This window comes from Hippoglossus stenolepis, chromosome 14, assembly GCF_022539355.2.
Source record: "Hippoglossus stenolepis isolate QCI-W04-F060 chromosome 14, HSTE1.2, whole genome shotgun sequence".
NCBI classification, from domain to species: domain Eukaryota; kingdom Metazoa; phylum Chordata; class Actinopteri; order Pleuronectiformes; family Pleuronectidae; genus Hippoglossus; species Hippoglossus stenolepis.
Genome location: NC_061496.1, coordinates 24,456,037 through 24,482,123, shown reverse-complemented (window position 1 = coordinate 24,482,123; position 26,087 = coordinate 24,456,037). Strand labels below are relative to the sequence as shown.

At 40.1% G+C, this 26,087-nt stretch overlaps 1 protein-coding gene across 2 annotated transcripts in view; it reads left to right on the top strand.

The window, feature by feature from the left end:
* znf644b (zinc finger protein 644b) overlaps nucleotides 1–20,834 on the top strand; it is a 28,327-nt gene extending 7,493 nt beyond the window's left edge. For both annotated transcript variants that reach the window (XM_035175676.2, XM_035175677.2), the window contains 5 exons: nucleotides 9,717–12,431; nucleotides 13,467–14,021; nucleotides 15,948–16,070; nucleotides 16,361–16,457; nucleotides 18,851–20,834. In XM_035175676.2, coding sequence (XP_035031567.2) covers nucleotides 9,717–12,431; nucleotides 13,467–14,021; nucleotides 15,948–16,070; nucleotides 16,361–16,457; nucleotides 18,851–19,010 — 3,650 coding nt within the window. In that variant the 3' untranslated portion in view covers nucleotides 19,011–20,834. The remainder of the gene's footprint in view (nucleotides 1–9,716; nucleotides 12,432–13,466; nucleotides 14,022–15,947; nucleotides 16,071–16,360; nucleotides 16,458–18,850) is intronic.
* Nucleotides 20,835–26,087: the final 5,253 nt, after the last annotated feature.

Here is a 26,087-nt window from a genome sequence, read left to right as displayed (position 1 = left end):
TGCTCCTGTAACAAACAGACACGAGGAAGCTTCTGCTCTCTTACTTTGTGAGGGCAGCACTGCTGAGAAGGATTTTCAGAAACTGATATTTTGGATGTATATCTAGAGATTCTCCAGTTCTGATTCTTTGATGCAACCTGATTATTTGAAAAGCTAGATACAATCATCTTTAAAGTACAGGGTACTGTCTGACAACAGGAACACTCCAGTTAGTAACGTTGGATAACGTTCATGTTCACAGACATGACTTTCCTCTGGTTAAAGGATCACATGTGAATTAAATGGCAGCCCATTAATGCCTGGCCAGGAAATTGTTTCAATGCAGGAACCGGCTCAGATGACTTAAATCTTTTGGTCCATCAAAGGCTGGATAAAGCACGAGATGAAGCTGCAGATGTTCACAATCCAGCCTGCTGCTCCCCCTCTGCACACCAAGCCTCTTGTTATCCCGTTTCACCCGGGCTATGGACCATTTCCGCCACTAAGGGGCAGAATATGATCACTGATACACAAGCTCCTTACTCTGTGGATGGTACATTGAGAAACATCGGATAATGTGGCCTGTGTAATCACATTACCACGAATAGATGATAAAAGAAGGGATGAATGAAGGACACAAAGAATAACTCACCATTTATAAAACATTTATAAACAGGATTGAAACCTAGTAAATTATGTACAAAGGTAAAAAAGTCCATATACACATACAGGGAGTTGAGAATATAAAGATGTGTATTAACAGTATTATATTACAAGTTATTCAGTGCTAATTTTCATCACATAATCTAGTTTACAATTAGATTTTAAGGTAAATGTGGTTTTATTTGTCAAACAGCATATTTCAATTTAAATCCAAATTACCAGGCAAGCCCAAGCAATCTGTACCTTTCTGTTCTACTTCAGGTCTGAGGTAGAAGTGCCCAAGTCTGCAAGAATGTCAAATTCATATCATCTTGTATTTATCCCCCTGAACATTTCACAAGTCCAAACAATCTCTGCCTTTGAGGGTTCGGATTAGTGAGCTTCTATTGTTCATGAGCTGCGAGACAACGAACCCTTTCTGTGATACCTGTCTAAGGTTGAGCTCAGCACTTTCCTCATTAATTTCCCATTTATTCTCAGAGTTGGATGTGATATTTTAGAGATTTGAGCACACGGGGCACAGGTTAGGCGCAATTATGCTGACAGAGGGCTTTTACAGACATGCTCAACGAAATCTGGAGTATAGGATTATACATGTAGAAAGTTATATGGTGATTAACCTTCATTTCAGTCCCCTTGGTGATCCCTAAGAGGCAAATCCTCCTCTAGTCAGCTGCTGTCAGGTATATTTCCCCACCCTAATAACTGACCTTCAAAATGATACTTTGAGGCATTCTGTCTATTTCTTGTGCTTTTGAAACATATAAAGAAGAAATAGCATTTGAACTACCCTTTCAGATCTGAACTACCCTTTCAGATAGTGCAAATGCTTCCCTAAACTACATCCTGCTCAGTTTTTCTTCAGTGGTAAGGCCTTATCGAGTCACAGGTAACTTAAAGGAACACTGTGGAGGTTGTGACCACTAGTAGCGCTGTGGAGCAGTGTTTTTATGTGTGGGCCCCATTTTGGTTTTTGTTGTACACATTGCATGCAAGAAAAACTTTGTTTGTTTACGAGAAAATTCCACAGGGGTCATTCAAGGTTTAATTTTGGTATGTTTTATTTATTATTCTCCTAAAACAACTACTCATGAAAAAGGTTAATATACTGTATATATTTAAGATTTTTTTCCTGTTTTGACACTCCAAAGTTTATGATTTTAGGGTCGGCTCAAAAAAAGGAGAAACAAACATAAAATCAAATCTATTTATTGTCCCGTTGGAAGAGAGGTTCATTTATGTTCTTAATTGTCAGTGAAGTGACTATTCCTTTCTAACAAGAGAAAAAAAATCCTGTTAATTGGCTAATAAGATAAGATAATAGGAAAAGATCTCAAAGGTTAGTTGCTAAGCACCGTAAATCAAGGTATCAATGTCGTCATTTTATAGGTAATTAGGCCTGTATATATATATATAGAACTTATCACCTCATTACAATTATCAGTAATCCTTTTTCCACAAACGCAGCACTACACGACCAAACTTCTTCGACATCTACTGCTATCTTTTATTTGTACACGTGTTTGTACATTGACGCTGCAGAAAGAGGGCTCTTCAGGCCTGGCAGTTCCCTCCCTCGCCCCTCAAAGAAAGGACATTTTTGAGCCCCTTTGATTTGGCCCAATTTGTTTTGATGTGAGGAGTGAGTGGTTTTTAAAATCTCCTTAACTCCCCAGGCTTGGCCCAGCCTCCCACAGGCCTAATGACCGTAGCCGGGCCCGTGTTGAATAATACAGATGCTCGCAAGGTGGAAACGGGGAGGAGGGCAGGGGGTTAGACACGGGTCCTCCTTTTTACAGTACACCTCCATTGATAAGATTGTATTAATTGGTATGAATAGAGAGGGTTTTCCTCCCTCTCCTTGTATACATTTACCATTATACTCATTAGCTTCCCGTTGCCTCCCAGCGAGTTTCTCCTTCACATTCCCCGGGCTCTCCTGGGAGGCAATTTGCATCCCTCCATGGTGTCTCTCTGGGGTTATTGAGGAAATATTAGCCCCTTTTCTTCTGTGGCCGACCCTTTGATTTATTTGGAGCTGGAGCTGATAGAGTGGCACTCGCATGTTAATGACTGCCGCTGATACAGGCCCCTGGTGCAAGATGACTCATTGATCCAGGTTGAAAAGGTACAATTGACAAGCAGTACTGAATAATCGTCTTACATGGGCCTGTGTGTGTGTGTGTGCGTGCGTGTGTGTGTGTGGACCTTGGGAAATGACAAGGGATTCCCACTGCTGTCAAGGCTACTGCGCTCCAGCTGTCCACTTTCTTCTCATAGACTTAAATAAATAGGCTTTTGTTGGCCTCAGAAGTCCTCGTGACTTCTTGACAGCCACAGTTTCGGCATTTTCTTTCCTCGTTCACTTCGGGCTCTGCGGTTCATGTCATCTCTTTGACCCCATGCGATCGTAGCGGTGCTTATTTTAGCCACTTCTTGGTCTTCTAACCCAATCAGATGCTGCCAACGACACTTGATCCAGTTTCTGCTCGGAGTTGTTTGTCCTGGTCTAATTATAGAATTCAAGGTGACTAGCGAGGACTCACTTTGGTTGCCATCAGTGACTATGAGGCCCCTGTTCCCTGCGTTCTCCCCCTCTCGTTCCTGCCGTGGTGCACTCATATTATGTTCTAAAGAAAGATAATGAGAGATTTCATCCTAATACCTGCAATGCTTGACATGCCTCTGTATCTTAAACTCACTGATGTCTTCTCGGCAATGTGGAGCCTGTCCTCAATTTGGAGAGCAGTTTGACACCGACTGCTTTCATGTGAATGGTCACATGTCTGCGGCAAAGTTTGTTATTTATTTATATATTTGATATTTTTTCCCCGTCTCAACTGAAGTGGAAAGCATCTGCCTAATCATAGCAACTACTTCTGTCCTGCTTAATATTTATATACTCTCAGTTATATGGTAATAATAACATTTAATAAAAGTCAACATCCTAACTGCCGCTAAACAAAAATACCCACCACCGCAATCACTGCATCTTCTCTGCATACTTATAACAGATTAGAGGTTATGTATATCAATTGCGCAGCTCATGCATATTGTTATGAAGGAGAAATGGGGGAAATGGAAATGTGCCATTTCAACGAGCCGGCACAGCTTGCCAAAAGCGGGCAAGTGGGTAGTGCTTGTGGTGATGGTCGGGTTTGTTTTCCTCTCAGTGTTGGGGGATGAGAAGTCATGTATCTAAACAGAGCAGATATGATGTTTATGAGAGCCATCTGCTTGGCAGCCCTCTTGTGCCCACTGCCCTCCTCAATGTGAGAGCAGCCTCATTAAAACGGTCACATGCCTGAGAAATTTCTAACTGCTGTTTTTTTTTTCCCCCTTCCCTCCTTTTAAAAGGAGTAGAGTTTAAAACTAACAAAGCCTTGGGAAATCCCTATCAGACATCCCTCCCTTAATCCATTTAATTTTGAAAGGTATTGTTTAAAGCTTTAAAGTTTATATCGTTTAATCCCCCTCCAACACCACGGGCAGCAAATGAGGCCGTGTCAGCAGCTTGAACAGATATAATCTACTCCACACAACAGAAAATCCTCCTTCAAGACATGGCTGCATGGGTTTCCTGTGAACTCGCTGTTTGATGTTTCTACCTGCTATTGAACATGACTTCTGTCTTAACCCAACTGTCACTCGCTCCCTGTCCCCTTTTATCACTCCGAATGTTCTCGCTTCACCTTTTTTCATCAGTAAATCTACCTTCACAGCCATTTCACTCATTCCCCTTTTTCAGCAGAGGGGGGCAGGGAGAAGTTTGTTGTGGGCAATTTTTTTTCTTATCTTTTCCTGTGTTGTACCTTGGCCAAAGAACAGGCCTTTTTTTGGTTTGTGAGATGCAGACTATGTAAGCCTTGTCCTGTCTGTTACATTATTTTCTATGGTGAAGTTAAGTTTGACATTTGAGGATAATGTTCATTGATACCAGCCTCATATCAGTCCACTAAATATGAACTTGGAGTCAGCAGCTGGTTAGATAAGCACCAAGAAAAACACTGGGCTGGCTTTACCGCAAGGTATCAAAATACACCTTCTGCAACTAGTGTAGCCCACACTTTGTGTTGGTAGGAAACAAGAACCAATACATCCTCCTCCCCAGCTGCTGGTAGGTGGATTGTGTTTGGACATAGCTATGTTAGCTGTTTACCCCGGCATCCAGTCTTTCTATGAAGCTATTGTAAGCTTGACAGCTACTTCCTAAAAGTTAGAGACGTCTTAAAGTCACGACTGCTCCACTAGCTTCTGTCATGCAACACAAATTTCTCATTCAGCATTTAGTTCATTGGACTTGGTGAAAAACAGACTGTGTTACAGGGGTTTAATACCTACTCTCAGACATAATAAATAATCTATTAAATAAAAACATCAGAGGTAAACAACAATTACTTTGTGAATCCTAACCAGCATAAAAGCACCTGTATTGTCAAGCTGTGAATAGTGAGTATTTAGTGAGCTCATATAAATAATAAATAGTGACCTTCTTATAAAAAGAATCACACACGTTTCAACTAAGTTTGGGTGAAGTTTAAATATAAATACTTTTTAAATATACTACTGAAGCTCCTGGTTGTGGGGGTTACTCATTGAAGGTGTTCTCTGTTAAAGGCTGCTAAAAACAGAAATATTAAATAAAACAATATTTTAGGACATATGGAGTGAACCACACAACATACTGTTGAGTAGGGTGTGTGCCGTGTTTGGAGTTTTGTTATTAGTGAAGTTATAAATCTCAAAGGGATTTTGAATGAGGTTTACCTTTACTTTAGCAATTAAGTGCAAGTGCAGAGACCCTTAACAGAGTTTTTAATACGTTTATGTAGTTATATCACAATTTTAAATGGGAGAGTTGTTTTTTGCAGAATAGAGGCAGGTTTGCTGTTTCCTCCAGTTTCCATCCTTATGCTAAGCCAAACTAACCGGCTGCCGGCTGTAGCCTTAGATTTTACGGGTAGACGTGAGAGTGGCATCGTTCTTTACATCTGAGTATTTCCCACAAATGTCAAACTATTCCTTTATGTTCCCTCTTCAAAGACATATCCTAGCTGTGAATCACTTGAATGCACACTGATATTCTTGTTGATAGTGTTTAATTTGTTCTCAGTATAAAGAGTATTACATCTTTGCAACATGCCACCTCTGGCACTCATATATTTTCCTTTAGTGTGTAATTTGAGTCATACGACTCCAGCATAAATTTTCACTCAGGCATGAAATTACATTGTTTAGTTATCAAAGGCTTTGTGTAATTACATTTGTGCAATTCAGGATGACAGGGCTGATAGTGTCTGCACAAGACGCTGGCATACATAATCACAGCCAAAATCCCATTTGGGAGAATGGAGACCATTATTATGGAAATGACCTTTGGGTGACAAGAATTCAGTGGGATAAAAGACTATGTAATCCAGACAAAGACACAGTGTGAAGCCTTTCTCTTTATTTTCTCCTGTGAAAATTAGAGAAATTTAGTTTGTTTTATGAAGGAGTGTTGTTTTTTTCAGTTTCACTTTCTTTATTAGCAAGTAGGAAAGTGAGATTTGTAATTCGAGATTTGAAGAAATGACAATTCAGTTCTTCCTGCTTTTCTTTCTTTTTGATACTATGGGTAACTGCAGGGCTAAGATAGCACTAGAAGAACTCTGTGTGTGTGTGTGTGTGTGTGTGTGTGTGTGTGTGTGTGTGTGTGTGTGTGTGTGTGTGTGTGTGTGTGTGTGTGTGTGTGTGTGTGTGTGTGTGTGTGTGTGTGTGTGTGTGTGTGTGTGTGTGTGTGTGTGTTTTTCACTGTGGCACCTTTGCTGAGAGAACATACTCACCTTGGGATTACTGGAGTGTCAAGCTGAATCTCTGTCTGTTTGTTTTGAGCCATGCTTTGATACTCTCACACTAAAGAGGCAGCTTCATAAATTCACATTGTGTCAAATAAATCAATAGATCCCATTAGCTGAGGAAGTTGTGTAGTGCAGTACTTGAGGGACCCCGGCCCCCCCTTGTTTAGACATTTCTCCAGCAAAGGCGATGGCAGAGGAATACGAGGTTGGCTGCTGATCCATACAGACAGCTCCAGCAGTTGAAATGGTTTGGCTGACTGGTCCCAGTTGGTCTTTAGCGCCGTCTCCACTGTGCTGCCAGCCCGGGTCTTCAGTTGAACAGGAAGAATGAATTTGCTTAGACAGTCACAGCCTTACAAGCCTACAGCACCAAACTCTTCCTGCTCAATCAGTTGGTTGTCGTGCAAGAAGAAAAGTTTTTGTATTTCAGTTTGTGACATTAAATATGATTAAACAAGTCACAGTGAATAAACAGTTTATTTAATGGCCAACAGGACTTTTATTTTCAGCACAGATCACTGTGTAGATTATTCTCAATAAATAATATTGAGAGCCCGACTAATATGGAGTTTCAGGGGCTGATGCAATATTAGCAAGCGACATATAATCCCCCAATATCGGTATATACCAAGATATCGGATATATATGCTATAATGCCTATATACTGTATCTGTGAAAACACAAATACAACCAGATATATAAAACTTAAATTAAGAAAATAAACATACTTTTAAAACGTTCAATTAAATGCACATCAATACCTATATGTCTCGGAAGACCCATATTCGCAGATTTTATTGGCCAACTGATAAATCGGTCAGGCTTTAATAATATTCTGTAAAAATGTCAGAAGTCAGGGGAAAATGCCCCAGGGCTCAAGTTGAATTTCTTGTTTTGTCCAATAGTCCAAAATCCAAAGTTTATCTGTTTACAAAGTCTTGTAGCGTAGATGATTCTTTAAATGTTAATCAGAAAATGATATTGACAGGTCTCAGAATAATGCTTGACCTCTGCACTCAGTCGGTGTCCCTGTGATGGAAGCAGGTTATGGACTCACCTGCTTTTATAGTAAAATCGCCTTAAAGAAAGTCATATTTAATTGACAGCATGCACAGTTACCTATTGAAATAAATTAACTCTGGCAATGTCATGGCGTTTTCATGAATTAGATTTTTCACAGTGCAGAATAACAGGAAGATGAAAGAGAATAGGGCATGACATGTGCTGTGGTTGTGATTCAGTCTCAGAGCCATACTGATGTGAGTACATGGCATGCTTCCCAACCCACCACCTATCAGAGCTGCAGGAGATCGTTTTTGATATTTTGATATGCCTGTAGAGTTTCCAGTTTATAAGATACACCTCTTCAATATAATGCCATTCAATACAACAGCCTTGCAGTAACTTCTGTGCCTACAAAAGCTTATTATTTTTGTAGGCACTATTATACGGCACTGGGCTTCATTGCTCGATATTTATTTATTAGGTTTTGTCCAACGAGTTTACATACTGGGCTCATGGTTGTCAAAATATTAGAAACAGTTCTCTATACAATGCAATTCATTAAAACATAAGCACTAACCTTGTTTTTATTAATAATTAATTCATTATTTAAAATCAATCTTTCTTTGCTTGTGTTAAGAAAACATATTTTATGATTATTGTCACAAGTCTTAATAAAGTGGCCACATAGTGATGCTGGTTGTTTTTTAATATCATGTTCAACCAGGGCACATTATTAGATTTACGCTGATATCGAGAGGTTTATCTATAGCATGCACAATATTACAATTTGCCCTACAGATTTATTTTCATCCCTGCAAAACATTTAAATGAAAAGTGCTCAGTACATAAATGTACAAAAAAACAAAAAAAAAAGGTTTGTCTAACAGAACACATCAATGATGATGCTCCACCTAAATCTCATTGAAAAACAAGGCTAGCGTCTTGGGCACAATACGAGACGAGGTTTGCAGAAGCACACAGCACATTGATCCATGTGTACAGCTTAACTGTATGAAAGCTTGTAATCCCTGTAAACATCTTCAGGTAAGGTAAAATCTGCCTTTTAGCGTAGACTAATTTAGTATATAGAAGCAAATACATTCTTAAAAAATGTCTCTGCTGATTATATATAGAAGCAAGTTGTGTGAGTTGGCTGCTAACGAGGCTTGCACATTTTGAACCAAGATATTTTGATGGTTTTGACACCCTGCCGTTTTTGGGTAACAGTGAAGTTCGCTTTAAATATAGAGCGTCTGTTCCCCCCTTCCAACCTTTAACACCACAACAGATGGAGAGAATATGGAGCTTGGAAGGCTTTACCTCAGAGGTGGTAACAGTGAAGCCACTCATTAGCACTGAATTTAACACTTCGTTAGCAACGCAACTTCCTGTAGAGAGCGACCCTCCCTGGATGTCAAATCCACTGAGCATACATTTTAAACTGGAAAAGCTTTGGACAGCAGTGCAATCAAGGTTTATTATACACACGCTGAACTGTATGATGAACGTGATCCTGTTTAATCACTCAAAACCATTCATTTTATATGTTTGTCCAAATAAATATGAAATTAAACAAATACAAAATAATTAGTCTGCCTTTGTGTGTGTGCAAAGGTGCATGTTTTCTTTGTGTAGGTCTGTGTTTGTGTTTTAGACAGATTGTGTGCCTGCCAATTTGTCAGGATTCAAGTAACAACAGTCTCATGCTGGGATCTGTGTTGGCACCATCCCAGAGTGATAAGACGCAATGTGATCTCATTGGAGGTGTACTTTGTTCCCATGGAAATTGGTCAATTTTAGCAGACGACTGAGAACTTTAGGTGGAGAGGCAGGAAGGTTGCATCCCGGAGGTACGCTCACATAATTAAGCATCCTCACCAGGGTATTCAGGGCTAACAGCAGGGTTTGTTGTGAATAGTGGTGACAAAAGAGGGTGTTGGAAAATCATAATGCGGCACAGAATAATACCGCTCTCATTTTACGGAGCAGTGGGAATAGCCCGAAAAAAACAGATTTTTAACATAACCAGATTGTCAGTGTGAATAACAAAAAAAGAACTAGATTTTACCTGTTGTGCATCACTGTTTTATTTTCTACACTTTTCCGTTTTCAAAATTGTCCTCAGATGATTGAATACTGTTCGATGAAGGACAATATGCTTAGCCTGCTTGAAATTATTACAAAAATGGAGAGCTTGTAATAATTTTGTGATATTCTTTTGTATTTCAGAAATTAATGCTACTATGTCTGCTATGAAGCCAAATGCACAAGAGGACAAAGAGGTGGAAATAGTGTCTGACAGCCTGGGTCATACTCAGGAGCCATTGCAGAGTCACACATTCTGTCTGAAAAACAATGCTGCAGGTCTGTCCTCAGAGGAACACGAAAACCCTTTAAATGGAACCCAGCCGAATCCATTTGTATACAGCAGTGTCCCCGCTGTTCCCCATGCAGGCAATTCATTGCCTTCAGGAGCACTTGTTAATGGACCTGGTTCACACCCCACCTCAGAGGTACACTGTGTCCTGAACAAAGGCACTGTTTTATCCAACAATGTCCTGGATGCCGCGTGGCAAGTGGAGAAGGACACGCGCCCCGAGGTGTTACCACCACCTAGTGAGCTTCAATCAGACGCTTGGAAGAACACAGCGGGGCCCGCTGTAAAAACACTGGCCACACTGCCAGGTGTCAACACGCCACTGTCTCACTTGGAGGAGAATGAGTCTAAACTGGCCTATTCCACACTGTCAGGTGACAGTGCAGAGCAAATGCACATTAGCAAACCTCGGATAAAACAGACAATAGAAGCGGGATCTCGACACAGTGCTGAATGGTCACAAAGCTCCTCTGATGATAATGGTGATTTTGAAGTAATCAGATGGGATTCAACAAGAGAGTGCTTCTTGCACAGTGGCAGAAGGCTGGAGACCAGAGTGACGCACCAAAGAGAAAAGCAGCACAATACACATGTAAAATCCATGGCAGGCTCCCTAGAAAAGGTCAACAACAGTTTAAATCACTCGTACAGACTTTCCTGCCCTGGTAATGATGTTGAAAATGTTGACATTGCCAACAAAGATGATTCTTTGGCTACACAATCAGGTATTAAATATTCTGTCATACCTTTCAGAGATCTGTCAAGGAACACAGTGTTAGACTGTGAGCAGCGTATTTCTGGTGTAGCACAGGAAGGCTCTAATGAGGAAAATGACCCTGAAGATGAAGTCGGTTTTCATCAAAAAGTGGAACAGTTGAAGGCAGAGCAACTTGAACAAGATCCATTCTTCTTTTCATGCACAATATGCAATGTTAATTTCATGGAAAAAAGACATTTCCATAGACATATGATGTATCATTTAGGCAAGCATAATCAGGTGAAGAGTGAGAATGTTTCACAGGCCTTTATATGCAGGGAGTGTGGGCGTTTGTTCTGTGATAGGAACTCCCTCATGAAGCACATCATTATTCACCAAGACAGGCTGGAAAAACTTATGGGGGAAATCAAAGGTCTCAAAAATCCAGAATTGGAAGACAGAGGCACCACAGTGCAGTGCTCTCACTGTGTATTTGGTTGTAATTGCCCGGAAATCTTTGTCCAGCACGCCAAAGCAGGCGATAATCTGAAGCACTACTACTTTTGTGAGGAGTGTAACTACATTACACTCACACAGCAGGCACTCGAACTGCACTCACATGTCGCACATCTTAACACACACCAGCCTCAGTGCCGGAAAATGACTCCTACTAATGATGCAGAGGAAGCAGACCATGTTCAGTTTGAGTGTAAAATGGGGTTTTTCACCAGCAGAGACCAAGTAGATTCAGAGAGACATTCTAAGATGGAGAACCTGCGATCACGCTGTAAAATTCTGGATGACCAGGCCAAAATTGTTCTGTGTAAAGCAAATCTGTTCAAATCTGCTTTTGGAGAAACTGCCCATTTTGCCCATTGTTCCACTGGAAAAAGGGACATTTACATTCAGAAATCTACCGACAAAGGTTCTCCTCAGTTCAAGTGGCCTGTTGGGTGCACCAAAAACACACTGTCACCGTCTTTGTGGAGGATCAGCAAACATGGGAAATTACTCCTGCAACCGGCAGGAAAATTACATGTGGCAACTGATCTCACCTGTGTGGAAGAAGACGCTGAACAAAATGGCCACAGGGCATTTGGCAGCTCAAAGCAGGCAAACTGTCCTGCAACTGCTGATTTTTTACTGTCAGCTAGAAATCTTAAATTAGACCAGATGTTCTTTGAGGGTAGCAAGAGCGACCCGGAAAGCAGGAGCCTACCAAGCAAGCAAGCAAACCAAAACTCTCCATCAATGAGAAAAATGTCAACACCTAAGCATAACAGTATTGACAAAATGAATGGTAGTATATTGCCAAGGCTTAGCCAGAGGCATAAGAAACATTCTGCAGTTAGGGAGTTGGAAAAGGGCTGTGAGGGCGGCCATAACTTCTGTGATGACACCAGAAAAGCTACAGGCAGCTTCTTGGAAAGCACCGAGAATGAAAGGAACCCGTATGCTCGGCAGTATTTCAAAAAGAGGCAGAGGTTTTCAGCCAAAGACCAAAGCCCCCATATCCTCAAGGATGAAGGTGATGGAGATGAAGACTGCAGTGACATAGAGCAGCTCATAATCAAGGAGGAGTATATCGAAACTACAGTGGGTGATGATTCCCCAGGATCACCTCGTACGTCTGAGAGTGATGGGTTTGATGTTTTCCCCTCGCAAGTGGTAGAACACAGGCCCTGTCCATACTGCCCCGCCATGTTTGAGTCTGGAGTGGGTCTGTCTAATCATGTGCGAGGGCATCTTCATCGAGTTGGCTTGAGCTATAATGCTCGGCACATGGTTTCACCAGAGCAAGTAGCGCTGCGGGACCATCAGCCACGGACTCGCAGGAGGATCCGTACTGGCACGAGGAAAATGAGAAAAGGTATGAGTTTCAGTTATTCTCATAGACTCGCAGGACAAACGCTTTTTTTTTTTTCTTTTTTAAACAATGGAGATGTAAATGGCCTGTTATCCCCAAACAGCAACTGTTCAGTCATATCTTAGCAACCAAAGTATTTATATTACAGGCCCTTGAAACCTTTGATCTCTCCCTGCACCAAAGTGTAGGAAAAGTAATACCCTACATCTGAAGAGTGGCCCAGCTAGAGGGGCACTCAGAGAGTATGCACACCTCATACCTGCCAAGGCTGATTCGCCACTTAATCACAATTTAGCATATACATGTACTGAGATAAGATGCATCCAGATCATTATCTGGATCCACACACTAAATTTCCCCTGTTCATAGATAGTAACACTCTGCATATGCCTGTCCCCCCCCCCTGATCTTGCATTATGTCTTGAGAAATTAAAAAAGATATAATATTTCGTTATGTTTAAGAAACTGAAAAATAATAATCCTGGATCCTCCTCCTTAATCGAACCTGCTCCAAAATTCTGTGTACATTGGCCCATATCCCACCACCAAGTTTCAGGAAGGTTCAAGAAAGATTGGTTAAGCAGTGTTTGTGTAATCCTGACAGACTAACAGGAATGAAACAACCTCTTGGTGGTTTAAAAAAGAAAAAAGTTTAGGAATAGTTTAAACTTTAATTTAAAAGTTTAAAATAGCATGGTACCAGGGCAGCATATTAGCACATTAACAAACACAACCCAGTGTTACATCCAAGGTTAAGGAGCATTTGACATTGGATTATTTTGTGGTATTAAAAAAGGCCCATTCACAACTAGCTCATCTTCTTTGTCGTATTTCAACACTACATAAGACCAAAGTCTTAAGGCTTCTATTTCAGAGTTGTAGAGTTGCAGCTCTGTGTACTGCCTGTTTGGGGCAGGTTTTATTGCATGAGCGTCTGCATTGCAACAAAATCCCCAAAAAGTTAACACTGCTTCACACACTAGCTTGGTGTTTTTGTGTTTCATCAATCACTGTGACAAACTTTATTCTCTATTGCAGCTGTTAAGGCAGAAACCCAAGGAGAGCACACATGTCCGCTGTGCTGGAGTTGGTTTGACACTAAGACTGGCCTCTCCAACCATGTGAGGGGACACCTTAAACGAATAGGCCGATGTGTTACCAGCACCAGTAAGTCCCCACTGTGCATCCTGAATGATCTGCTACAGGACAAAAAGGAACATCAGAACATACTCCGGGTCCTCAACGAGGGCCAGATCCCCCCACGACCCTCGGCTTCTCCGAAGTTCATCAGCAGCAGCAGCCTGGTCTTGATGCGTACTGCACTACCAGTGAAGATCAAGTATGAGATAAGGAGTCCACATGCCAAAGGAGATAGATTTGTACCAAAACAAGAAGCCAAAGCCTTTCAAGAGGGGGAGAAGCTCCAGGCAGAAACGCAAAGAGGCATCCAGGCCTCCTCAAGCACTTTAGTTGAACTACTCAAGACAAGACAGGGAAGTATGGAACTTACAGCAAGAAACCAGGAGGTCTGTGGTGCCAGGAAGATCTGTGGTATGACCAAAGATTGCAAAGAGGAGACGAGCTGGACTCACGGTTTGTAGTCCGATACTTTGAGCATTATAGCAGTTTCATGGCTGAGCAGGTTTTGCTTAGTATATCAGTAGTACTATACATATACAGTAACTTGCATACGTCCAAAACATCTTAGGCAAGTTCCAAGTCCCTGACTTTTACTGTTTAGGAAGTAAAGTATAAAATTAATCTTAAACAATTGGAATGTGATGAGTGGTATATTTTAGCATTATTACTCAATTGAATTATTGGTATGTTATTTCTATAGAAATATGCAAAACATGATTTTGGTTCTATCTACCTGTGTAATGTGTAAGGTATCACTATTTATTCTTAGCAAATGCACCCATACCTCTCAAATAATATGGGTCTTTGGTTCTGGGTACTTGCACTTTTTATTTGCTTTATTTGGAATATTACTAAAATATTGTACCACTGGCACCGTGTATGTATAATATGCTCCTTAACATTTTTATTTAACCCTTTTCTCTCATTGTAGTCATATTTTTAAAGCTGCATATTTTAGGTGTTTAAAAGAAACAAATATCCATTACCATTATAAAACAGGTTAATCTAATTAAAAGGAAAGTGCATGTGAGCCCTCAGGATATGATCACAACTGTTGTTCTTAATGTCTGCATTGCTTGATGGGACGTTATATCTTTAATTTCAGCAGTTATATTAGAGTTATTTAATGGCATACTATTCTTTTCTCATCTCTGGTGCTTAATTGTGGCAGGTCCAGTATATGTAATGCGTTTAAGTCAACAACACTATTTTTGGGACATGAGTCCTTGGCATCATCAGTCAAAGAAAACTGAGCTTGCAAATTTGGCAGTTTCAAAACTTGACGATGCAAAAATAAGGGCAGGTAGAATCAAACATTTTTTTCCCCTTATTAACAGTAAGGAAGCATTTTGAGCTTTGTTTGATTGTAGAGCACACTATGTATTGCAAAGGGAATAGTGTTTGTTTAATCAATATTTTATATCTATTTATTTACAGTATCTCAGTCCAGAAACCTTTGCACTGCAGGAAGAAGCAGCTTAAACAATAGTTCATAATTATTTGATTTGTGGGGGAAAAACACACATATTTTAGATTAATTGTCACCAACGTGTTTTTGAAGTTGATATTAAAAAATCATGAGGATGCCCTTGATGTTAAGTTGGAAGCTCATCATCCATGTTTGCACGATTTCGATTAATCTATATCCAAATCAAACTTTCAGTCAGGAACTGGGAGAGAAAAACTGATTTTTGAATGCAACATTAGTCTAACATTAGGCTGTTAATGACAACACATTTTCATTATCGAGTTGTTCACACTGTATCATGACTATAAAGTCAAATCAGGTTGTTGTTTAATTTTGATTCTTTTGGGATAACTACTTAAAAATCACAGATCTGATTTATTACCAGGCAGAAGCATCAATTTTCTGTCATATAGGAATAACAGACCTGTGTGTGTGTGTGTGTGTGTGTGTGTGTGTGTGTGTGTGTGTGTGTGTGTGTGTGTGTGTGTGTGTGTGTGTGTGTGTGTGTGTGTGTGTGTGTGTGTGTGTGTGTGTGTGTGTGTGTTTGTGACTCTCATGAGGTGCTGTATGTAACACTAGTACCCCTGAAGACATAAGATTGTGTTAAAGTTACTTTTCAAACAGGAAAGTGCAAATCCGATGTTTGGAATGAAACCAGGTGAAAGAAGACTCTCGATCACACTGGGAGTAACAGTTTTGGTTGATAATACAATGACTGCATGAACTCAAACACTATCCCGCAGTGCTGTTCTCCTTCAATGCAATCTAACTTTTGATCATCCTAAACCATTAGGCACAAGTGTAAGATAAACTGTTTTCGAAGTGAACGTCATCCAATCAATAGTTCCATTATAATAAAAATTAAGCAAATGGAAAAATAGAAAATAGCTTTTCATTGTTCTGTCTTTCAGGAGAATGTGATTCAAACAAGATGTGTGGTCAGTGTAACAGCAGCCTCCCCACTGCTGTCAGTCTGTCTGGCCAGCTTCAAGCCTTTGCATGCAGGAAGAGGATTGCTGTTTTTGAAGAACCAGGTAGATTTCGGATAAAGGCAAAATGTGGTGATATGTGTTTCCTGTCCTCTGTAATCACAAATTGTGGTTTAAGTGTATAAAAGATGATCATGGATGTGTGAATGAATGTTTACAATGAATGCTGTATTGGTAGTGAATGAATGAATTAGTTTGTCTCCCTAACATACTAAATATCTCCATTGAAAATGTTATGTTGACCTGAAAATAATATTGGATTCGGGATATGTATTTATATTTTGTCAGTAATAACATACTATGTTAATAACAAAGTGTCCTGTTTTGTATTTTAGGCTATGATTATAAACAGAAGAAGCCAAGACCAAGGCCTGGGTTAAAGAAGAAGATTTTACCCTCCTTGAATGCTCAGATATACACACTCACCTGCAGGTACATAGAGTGGAAGGTTACATATGTAAAGAAGCTTCTCTGAGTGGAGAGTAAAGTGAGGAAAATCTACAGAGATATCGATTTCATAAATAGTTACAGGACTAGTATCTCACCAGCCTCCGGGGACACTGGGGTTGATCTGGAAGAGCATAAAATATATGGTTTCTGTGTCTGCATGGTGGCAAGGGGTCCACAGGATGTTAACTTCATCACCTGCCCAGATCTGGAAAAGTCCACGTGGACCTTTTTGCAGTTTTCTATTTGCAGCCTAAAATGTTTTGACATCGTGGAATATACGCACTTCAAGTAAAGACAGTGCTTATGCTAGAAACGCCCGTGCAGTGAAATACAACAAACAAATAAGCTCTTCTTACTGTCATGAAGTCAGCATCATGTATAATTGTGTAGTGTGCATGCGTGGAAGGTGCCTGCTTATGCAGACCCCCAATGTGTGTGTGCATATCTGCATGTACGTTTGACCATGTCTGAGTCCACAGTGAAGTATGATCTAGGCTTACAACAGCCCACTAGTCAAAAACAGTTTAGGTATAACAGAACCTCCACTGACGAGCAACACAAGCACCTTGCAACCAATATGACACAATACCCATAATGGGGACAGTATGCCATTTGTCTTGCGTCCAATGACACATACTTAATCAAGTAGGAAAGCCATGCCTTTGATAGGGGAAGGCCCACAAGCTTTGACTTAAACAAACAACTTGTGTATGGAATAGAGGAAGTCCAATTAGCTGAATGTCAGTATGGACCTTTCAGGATAAGTCTGTCACAGGACTGCCACCTTCTGGCAGACTTCAATTTGTTACAATTGACAGCGAGAGCCTGTAACTACATTCTACTTTTGGCAAGTGCCATCACCTTGTTGACAGCCTCGGGTCCACCAAAACAGGTTTATGTGGGTCCTTGGCAACCAATTCCAGGGTTACACTGAAACTGAAGCCCCCACTCAAACAAAAAGCTCCTGCACGTCCTCTACCTGTGTAAGTAGATGGACGTGGTTGCAGGAGTATCTCTTCCACTCCCTATTTGCCCATAGGAGACCATTATGTGACTGTAAACTGAACAGTAAATATGACACACAACATGAATTCTGGAAAGTATTCTGAAGCGACGAAGCACAGTTTGGGATCAACCAACTCCAAGAAATGTGGTCACTGAGAAGGACCCTCTCTTTGCTCATCTAGGATGTGGACATAAGTGCTACAGGTCTGACCATGCACACACGGTTATTGTCTAAGCTGTTTTAAAAGATTTTTACTATGACGTGCCTATATGATTGTCTGCTTTTTAAACGCTGAAGCACCGATCTCTGAGTTAGTCACAAGCACGATCATTGGCGACTAAGAAATTGGTCTGTAGTCCGATACCCTAGGATTGCAGGCTTGGGAAATTGATTTCCATGTTGCATGGGTTGACGAGCCAGGTGTGAACACAACCACACCCCCTCTTCTGCTTGCCCTTCCTACTTGTTCTTGGTTGCTTATAAGCAGGCCCTAAATTGCCCTAACTAACACCTTTCTTGGTCTTTGAGCTGTCTTCCATCATCACCACCACCTGCAACAGGCCTCCGGGTCCTTTTGTATATACCCAGCCACATCTCACATATGGGGCAGGAGCTAATACCCCTGTGGGGTCTCTGTCAATGAATTATTTCCTCTTCTCCTGATCAGCCACCATTGGTTTAGGGTCAACCTCCTGTCACCCTGAGTGAACCAAAAGGACTACCCCACCACATTCACTGTCTCACAGTGGCCTTACTATTAGAATATTTTGCTTAAGTTATGGCCCCATCCTACTGGCTTGACAGACTTTCTCTGAAGGACATACCAGCTTGTCTTCTCATACACGATGAAAGGTACTCCTTTGCTAAAAGGTATGGCATTTCAACCTGGGACACAGCCATTGTGTTGATCCTCTCCCAGATTTTGTTTGTCATATTCACCTCAAATATGATCACATGGAATATCTGAAATGTCCCAAAAGCAACAACTCCTTACACAGTGCAGTGCTGTCAGTGTTCTTTAGAGCAACTACTCAAGTGTACTACTACTACTCAAGTCTAAAGCCACTTTAAAGACCACTCAATTGGCTTGACAGTGAAAGACAGTATGATCTTTAGACAACAGCTCCTCTTCTTCAGGTTATATTGTGGTGCTCAGATGCCAGTTAACCCCTTTTCTGACTTGTACTCTGGTTTTAACTGAAAAGGTTGCAGTGCATATCTCATGACCCGGGTTACTCCATGTACATCTGAAATACGTAATCGGGTAGTGCAGAGATGTTGCCACAACAGATAAACACATACATTTTGCTCTGGAAGAAAATAGTTGTGCATTAAGGAACTATTTTTTTCTCTTACTTTACATTTGCAGATTCTGTGACCTCGTCTTCCAGGGTCCCCTGTCCATCCAGGAGGATTGGATCAAGCATCTACAGAGGCACCTTCTGCAGAACAGTGTGCCCCGCTCAGGGATGGGGATGGTGGAGGTTTCGGGGTACGGGTCACAAAAAACAAATAAGCATGTCTCATGAGTACCCAGATTAGTAGGATTGTATGGAATGTCCAAAAGTTTGCACAGCATTTATACTACTCATTGTTATAGATTAATCTGCAACTCCTTATTGAAATATATGATGATTAATTATTTATCTGGACTACTTAATAATGGTATATATTAATGATACTGAATATATTTGTAAAAACTTTATTATAGGATATTTTAATGCAGTATTTTGCCTTATACACTTCTACAACAGTGGCAAAAGCCACAGCATGTCAATATGAGCAATAAGAAGCTGGTCTGGGAGTGCCATTGTTTATATATATATTGTTTTATATATATATGTTGCAATTAAAGTGTTATGTGTTATTATGACAAACCATTTTGTAAAGGTAGAGAAACCTTTACCGTTATCATTATAACATTTAAAATATGCACCTTTCTTGTAACATTCTAGAAATCTTTTTCTTATTAAATATTTCAATTTGTATACATTTTTTGCCAGTAGGACAAAAGTTGAAAGGAGCATTGCCACTGTTATATTGGATATATACACTGAAGCTTTTCAATGCAGTTAATATCTCCTTTTCTTATCGGCCCAACATTAACATAAACCTTTTTTAAGCAGTGTACACGGGCTGTCGTTAGTGTGCTGATGCTCTGAGCCTGAATCAGAGAGAATCTCTCTTCATCAAAGTGACATTGAAGATGCTGCATTATGTTGAGACAGCATATTCTGACATTGTTTGTTCTTCTGCTTAACCTTCAACCATCAGTGTAATTTCTGAAACCTGGCTTTCATCATAGCTAACAAAAACTTTCTATCGATAAGAAAACTTTTCGATTATATAGAGATTATAATTTTATATACATATTGATATTTTAGTGGAAGCAGTAATTCCTTATACTCGAAAAATACTCATGAGCAATCGTAAGACCTCTGGCCCTGAACAAATGTCCATACTTTCAGACGGAACCTGTTTTCTACATTTCCACTGTTCCACTGCACAATTCTACAGTGAAGAAAGCACTTTGTCTTTGATATTTACTTTAATCTTGTTTCATTGCACATGTGCACATCGTACACTGAAAGCATAGCTACAGTTTGTCCTTAGCACGTTCTGTCATCTAGTCTGCCAAAAAAAATATAAAAACACTTTCATCATACCGTTTGGTTAAAACAATAAAAGGAAGAAAATCATTGATATAAACTCAATTGTTATTAAGCATGTCTAATGCATAGGTTATAATGTTTCATTTTAGCTACTGATTCAACTGAATGATCGTTTCGGAGGAGGCAATTTGTGGTTCTGTTGAACTGAGTTGTGTTATGTTGACAGGTGTCCACCACATTTGAATGAGCATAGGCTAACACATCTCACAGTAGAATAAGGCAAAAATAGTTTTTAAAGACCACAAACTAAATCTTCCAAAATGAGCATCCACTTGAATCCTCTTTAACACAGTTTCAACACAAACTGAATATTACAGCCTCCATGAAGGAGTGTTTATTTAAGGACTAAATTAGTTTGAGCTCGGTGTTCCTAATAAGCTGAGTTTATAGAGTAGCACCATAGAACAATATAGAACATGGCAAACGTTTATATAATATAAGAACTGGAATAAAATAAAATTTAATGATATAAATATTTGATCTGCTTTTATGACCAGAAGTCAGAAAATGTATTTATCTATCTAACTGTTCTTCCATGAAATTTTCAGCTTGTTATGCCTGAGATTTAAAATGTGTAGTTATGTAGCTTTCCCTAAAATAAGGTGCTTTTCTTATTTTTATCATTACAAGTTGTTAGATTATATTTGTTTGTACGACAATAAACAGTTCATCTTGATTCTCTATGCACTTCTGATCCTTTTTACACTTGGTGTAGATTTATTTGTTTTTTGTTAGTGTAATGTACTTCAGCCAAATGTGTAAAATCACCTGATAGTGGTGGCTGAGTTAAATAAAGTACCACTGAGATGTTGATATTAGTTGTTGCTCGTGGTAACTTCTCCTGTACTACGTAAAGATAAGGTACAGTGGTCACATCTGACAGTGTGTTTATTTACACCAGCAGTTTTAGTAAAGTGGACAAAAGGTTCGACGAGCATGTGAACAATTCATTAAGCTGTCCGAGACTGAACAGGAGACTTCATTTAAAACAAACCGGTGTCAGGGGAGTGATGAAAGGGACGGGGCCAACAGCTGTATGGTTCAGTTGGAAACCTGACGTCTGGGGATTGATCAGTGCAGACAAACAGAGCAAAAACATATAGGAAGGCCCAAACATGGCAGTTTTTTTCCAACGTCTCTTCAACGAAACAAGAAAGAATTGCTATGGACTAAAATTGTAATTTGTGCAATTGTATTTCCTGGGTTTATCATTACATTACATTTCAATGTATCAATGTTGGGTCCTGCTATATCTGCACAAATCAGAGGGAAATGTGAATACCGATCTGAACATTTGTGTAACAAGTGATGTGTGGGAGGTACGCTGCAGTAATAAAAACACTTTGTACTAGATTTCGTGGAAGCCCGTTTAATGATGCCAAGTATTCATCATGTACTCTCGCTGTACTTCGCTGATGATCGCTGTGTTAGCCATAGCGAGCAAACAGAGAAAACAGAGTAATATTTTAGGTAAAAACTCATAATTCCAAACCTCTTCTCAAGGTGAAGTATCTGATGAACTCTAATTAAAGAGCACAGACACGTTTTTGGCAGCAGCAGCAGCAGGAGTTCCCCCCTTTCATTTGTTTAAAGGTGTGTTATGTAATTATGAGCTATTCCCTGGCCCACAACACACCATCCAATTTCATTCGTTATGTCTAACAAAACTTGTCGCAAACCTTTTGGGTGAAAGACACGGATTCAGTGTCACTTTTGCACCATCGTTCTACTGTGAAAGTAATTCCAAGGCTATGTGCTATTTTAAAACTGCAGTCGGCAGCAGTGCAGCCTGAGTGTTTGATGTATCCAGTGCTTGATAGCCATTTCTGGGTTCTCTACTTACCAGTGGCAAAGGGGGCTAACCCTGCAGTTTATCTTGGGCAGTATTTAAAGCAGCGATCAAAGCTGTACAAACCAATTGTCATCATGCGTCTCCGGAGGGAATTTTGAAGTACATTAATGCTCCTTCTTTGGGAAATAATTGTGCCACTCTGTGACTTCATTAGGTCTCCTGGCTGTTTCAAAAGATGTTCTCTCTGGAGGTTGAAAGCCACATCGCTGGCAGACAGCATCCCAAGGGGCCGAATGAATAAAAAAGGAGAGATTATAATGAGATTGAGTTAGCCATGACCAGGATTGGGCTTTTCATTATTCCACTGGCTGGAGAGGGAGAGAGCGAGAGGGAGAGGGACAAGGCTGACATAAAGAAATGTGTTGTTGCAGGACCCACACTCGCCATCTGCCACGGGGGTCCAATGGTAGGCAGCCAATGCATGCTTATCATTGCCATGGGTATCAAAGGGGCCTCCTCTCTGGAGATTGCTCCATTAAAACTGCAAACGCCAATCCCCTGCACGCACCAAACAGAAAAGCCGCATTTCATTCACAAGTAACACTTGCTATTGATTCAGGACATTAAAATTCGAGAGAACATTAGGAAAAGCTTTGAATTATTTTCTCCTTTTGTTTAATAGCCTGTGTAAAGTATAATCCAAACTGAGTTATTTAAAGACAGTATAGTCACTTTTGTTTTCATGACATGTGTGGCAGCATCCTGAGAAAGTGCACCGACTAATGGGACTTTTTTGTCAGCTATAGTCTTGTTTTTTCCCCACATTCATTGTCTGTGGCAGCAGTGATCCAGAGATCAGGACCATTGATCATGACCTGTCCTTTGGCCAGTTATTCAGAAGTCCCACAGACTGCCTCTGTGAAAAAGAAAAAAGAGGGGGGGGTGGGGGAGAAGAAGAAAAATCAATAGGTTTCCATTATCTGGTTGGGCGGTGTCACTGGCCTGTCAATGATCCTGTTACAGCGGTGGTACAAGGGTGACACGGGCCCACACTCAGCCGCCGCTGACAAGAGGAAAACATGCTGACAGGCACCGGGAACAAGTTGGAACACAGATTTGCACTTCAAGCAGCCGTCCGAGGAGGTATCGTGCAAGGCCACCACGCGGCAAGGGGCGAGCTCGGCTGGGGTGGAGGTAGAGGGGTTGAGTGTGTCTGTGTGTGTGTGTGTGGAAGGGGGTGTGGGGGGGATTCCCAGCCAGCCTTCTTCTACTGTCTGACTGTCTAGCTCTCTACCACAAATGCTTTTATCCTCCTATAAATTATTCACCTCTGGATACACCAAAGGAAACTGGCTTGCACTGATTGTGGCTGAGGGGAAATTCATAAAACCTATGGCCGGGCCCGTTTGGCCACTCATGCAAAAACTCATGCAAGTCCCAATCTGAGCTTGTTTTAATGAATGTCTAGCATGCACATTGGATCATATGTATATTAATGTGACATCACTGATATTTTTTGTTTTCTGTATTATCATGTTTGGGATATGCATGTGTCAGCTTTAATGGGAAATGGTCACTTTGGGGTCATTTACTGACTTTATCAGGTCTCTGAGCTCTTCTCCCTGAAAAGAAAACACGAGTCTCCCCTCATCAGTCAGTCCAGATGGCCGGTCAGAAATTAAGGAAGACATCAACTGTCTCTTGAAAGAGCACGAATCAATATATTTTGACAAGGATCAAATGTGCTTCAGATGAACCTTTTGGCACTCTCAAAACAATCTTCCCCCTCATGTCAAACCTCTTTATTTTTGTTTGTCTACATGTAACCCACCAGATATCCCATGACTCCTGAGTTTTGAGCAACACAATTTTCTATTTAACACATTTAAAATAGCAGGATCTCCGTTTGGCATGTTAGAAATAACACATTTCAACCTGTCAGGTCTACAGCTTGCATCTAATTGTTTTCATTCAAGCTTTTGCACTGTGTGGGCCTTAGGATACAGTGACGTCACGTCTTGTTAATGCGCACGAGAAAAACCCTACATTTAATCTTGAGATAATGAAAACAAATATACATTTTGCAATAACGAACCAGAATCTTTACCACTTTCTTAACCATTGTATCAATTAAAATTACATTTTGGTCTCGATATATGTATATATGTATAGTGTAAATCTAATCTTAGTATAGTAAATTTAATCTTACTGTGAAAATGTTATTACATATTGCGATAGTATGTATTTACAATACATACTGTGGCAAACAATAACTACAATGTCACAGGATTTCTACATTTTACATATATATTATTATATACATATATACATTATATATTTCATATATATATATAAAGTCTCTACCATTTAAAAAGCAACAATACTGTCCACAATGAACTTTTCAATGTACAATAAGAAACAGTTTCCCCCTTTTCTTTTTTCTTTATATATATATATATATTTTGACATAATGTATGTAAGGTTTTATTTTGTCTATCTAATATTTATTATATGTGTCTACAACTGTACTGCCACTTAAGCTGTTTATTTTCTCCAATATTATTATTTCTGTGTCCAGTACATAACCTGCAATGTTCGGGCATATGCAAGTTTGTATAGATAAAGAACCTTTTTTTTTTTTTTTTTATCAATTACACCTGCATGTGTGTAAATTCTTTTAAACTTGTAATGTAGAAAATCCGGCCCATAATGACTGGGGAATTCAGGTTAATATGTTGACAAGGTCTAACAACAGCGGGTCATGTTGCACAACATACGCATGACTGCCTCCGCTCACTGCGGCAGCTGACAGGTCCTAATCATGCGCTGCCCTCCAGGCACCGAGGGCAAAGAGCCTTTTAATCACTGAATCATAGAGCAGCGCCACGGCTCCACATTGAGGCGTAATTACAGTCAAAGTTGCAGTAATTGTTGCAGCTAATTGGGCAGACAAGTGCACGGTGCTGTTGTACTGTACGTGCTGCATGTACCTGACTCTGCAGAGGGTGGAGGGGGGAGGGGGTGTATAGAGAGTCTGCAGTGACAGAGGTGGTGATGATGCGGCAACATGCTGGTTTCTATTTCTTTTTATTTGTGTCACAGTGTGCCAAATAAAAACAAATAAACAAACACTGCATACGTGTTAATAATATATGTGGGCTTTTTAATGCCAAAATAAACCACATAAATGCACAGTTTTGTTATGTTTTCCTTAATTCATTTGTCAAAAATAGAAAATAGAATCAGTCACTTATATAATAAATCTGAGACCACAGATGCTGTACTGTATAAATGTAAACAGTCTAGGCATCTGATTTAAACATGTCACATGTTATTGGATTTCAGTCTGAAAATCAGCCTCGAATTCCTGCATCTTTAAAGCGTTGTTATGAGAATATGGAGTGTTCCTGAAATATAAACGTGTTAATAAAGGAAAGCACCGAGGATTCCACGTGGCTTCGAGCACATCGCATACCTTTATTGTTATAATTGACTGTGTGTGTGTGTGTGTGTGTGTGTGTGTGTGTGCGTATGTGTGTGTGTGTGCCCGCGCGCGTGTCATCATGACTTAATTTTAATCACTTTTTACCACTTTGACTTGTGACGGTGTCTCGTGCAGGATCCTAACCATCCTTAACAAAATAAAACAATGCATCATGATAAATAAACGAATTAAAGAGAATAAATAAACAACCAGATAAACAATCATCATCAGGTACAGTAAGGGCGCCGAAGTATTGCATCAGATACATCAATTAATAAAAAGTAAATAAATAAACAATCACCGTCATCGTGTCATGTACAGTGAGGACATCAATAATGCACACTAATGGTCGCACTTTGGAAAAACAGCATTATTTCCTATTAATTAGTCCACCGACCAAGATGCCTTGAGACGCGGGGCCGCATGGAGGTGTGATGGGGTAACTGGTCAGGGAGCAGCTGCCCTGAAACCCGCCGGGCTCAGCCTGACCTGCTTTGGATTTCGCCATCACTAAACTCAATATATATATATACGTATACTTGACAGGCAATGTGTATGTATACCTATATATATATATATATATATATATATATATATAGGTATACATATATATATATATATATGTATATATATATCCGAGCTGAGAGGTTTTTGATTT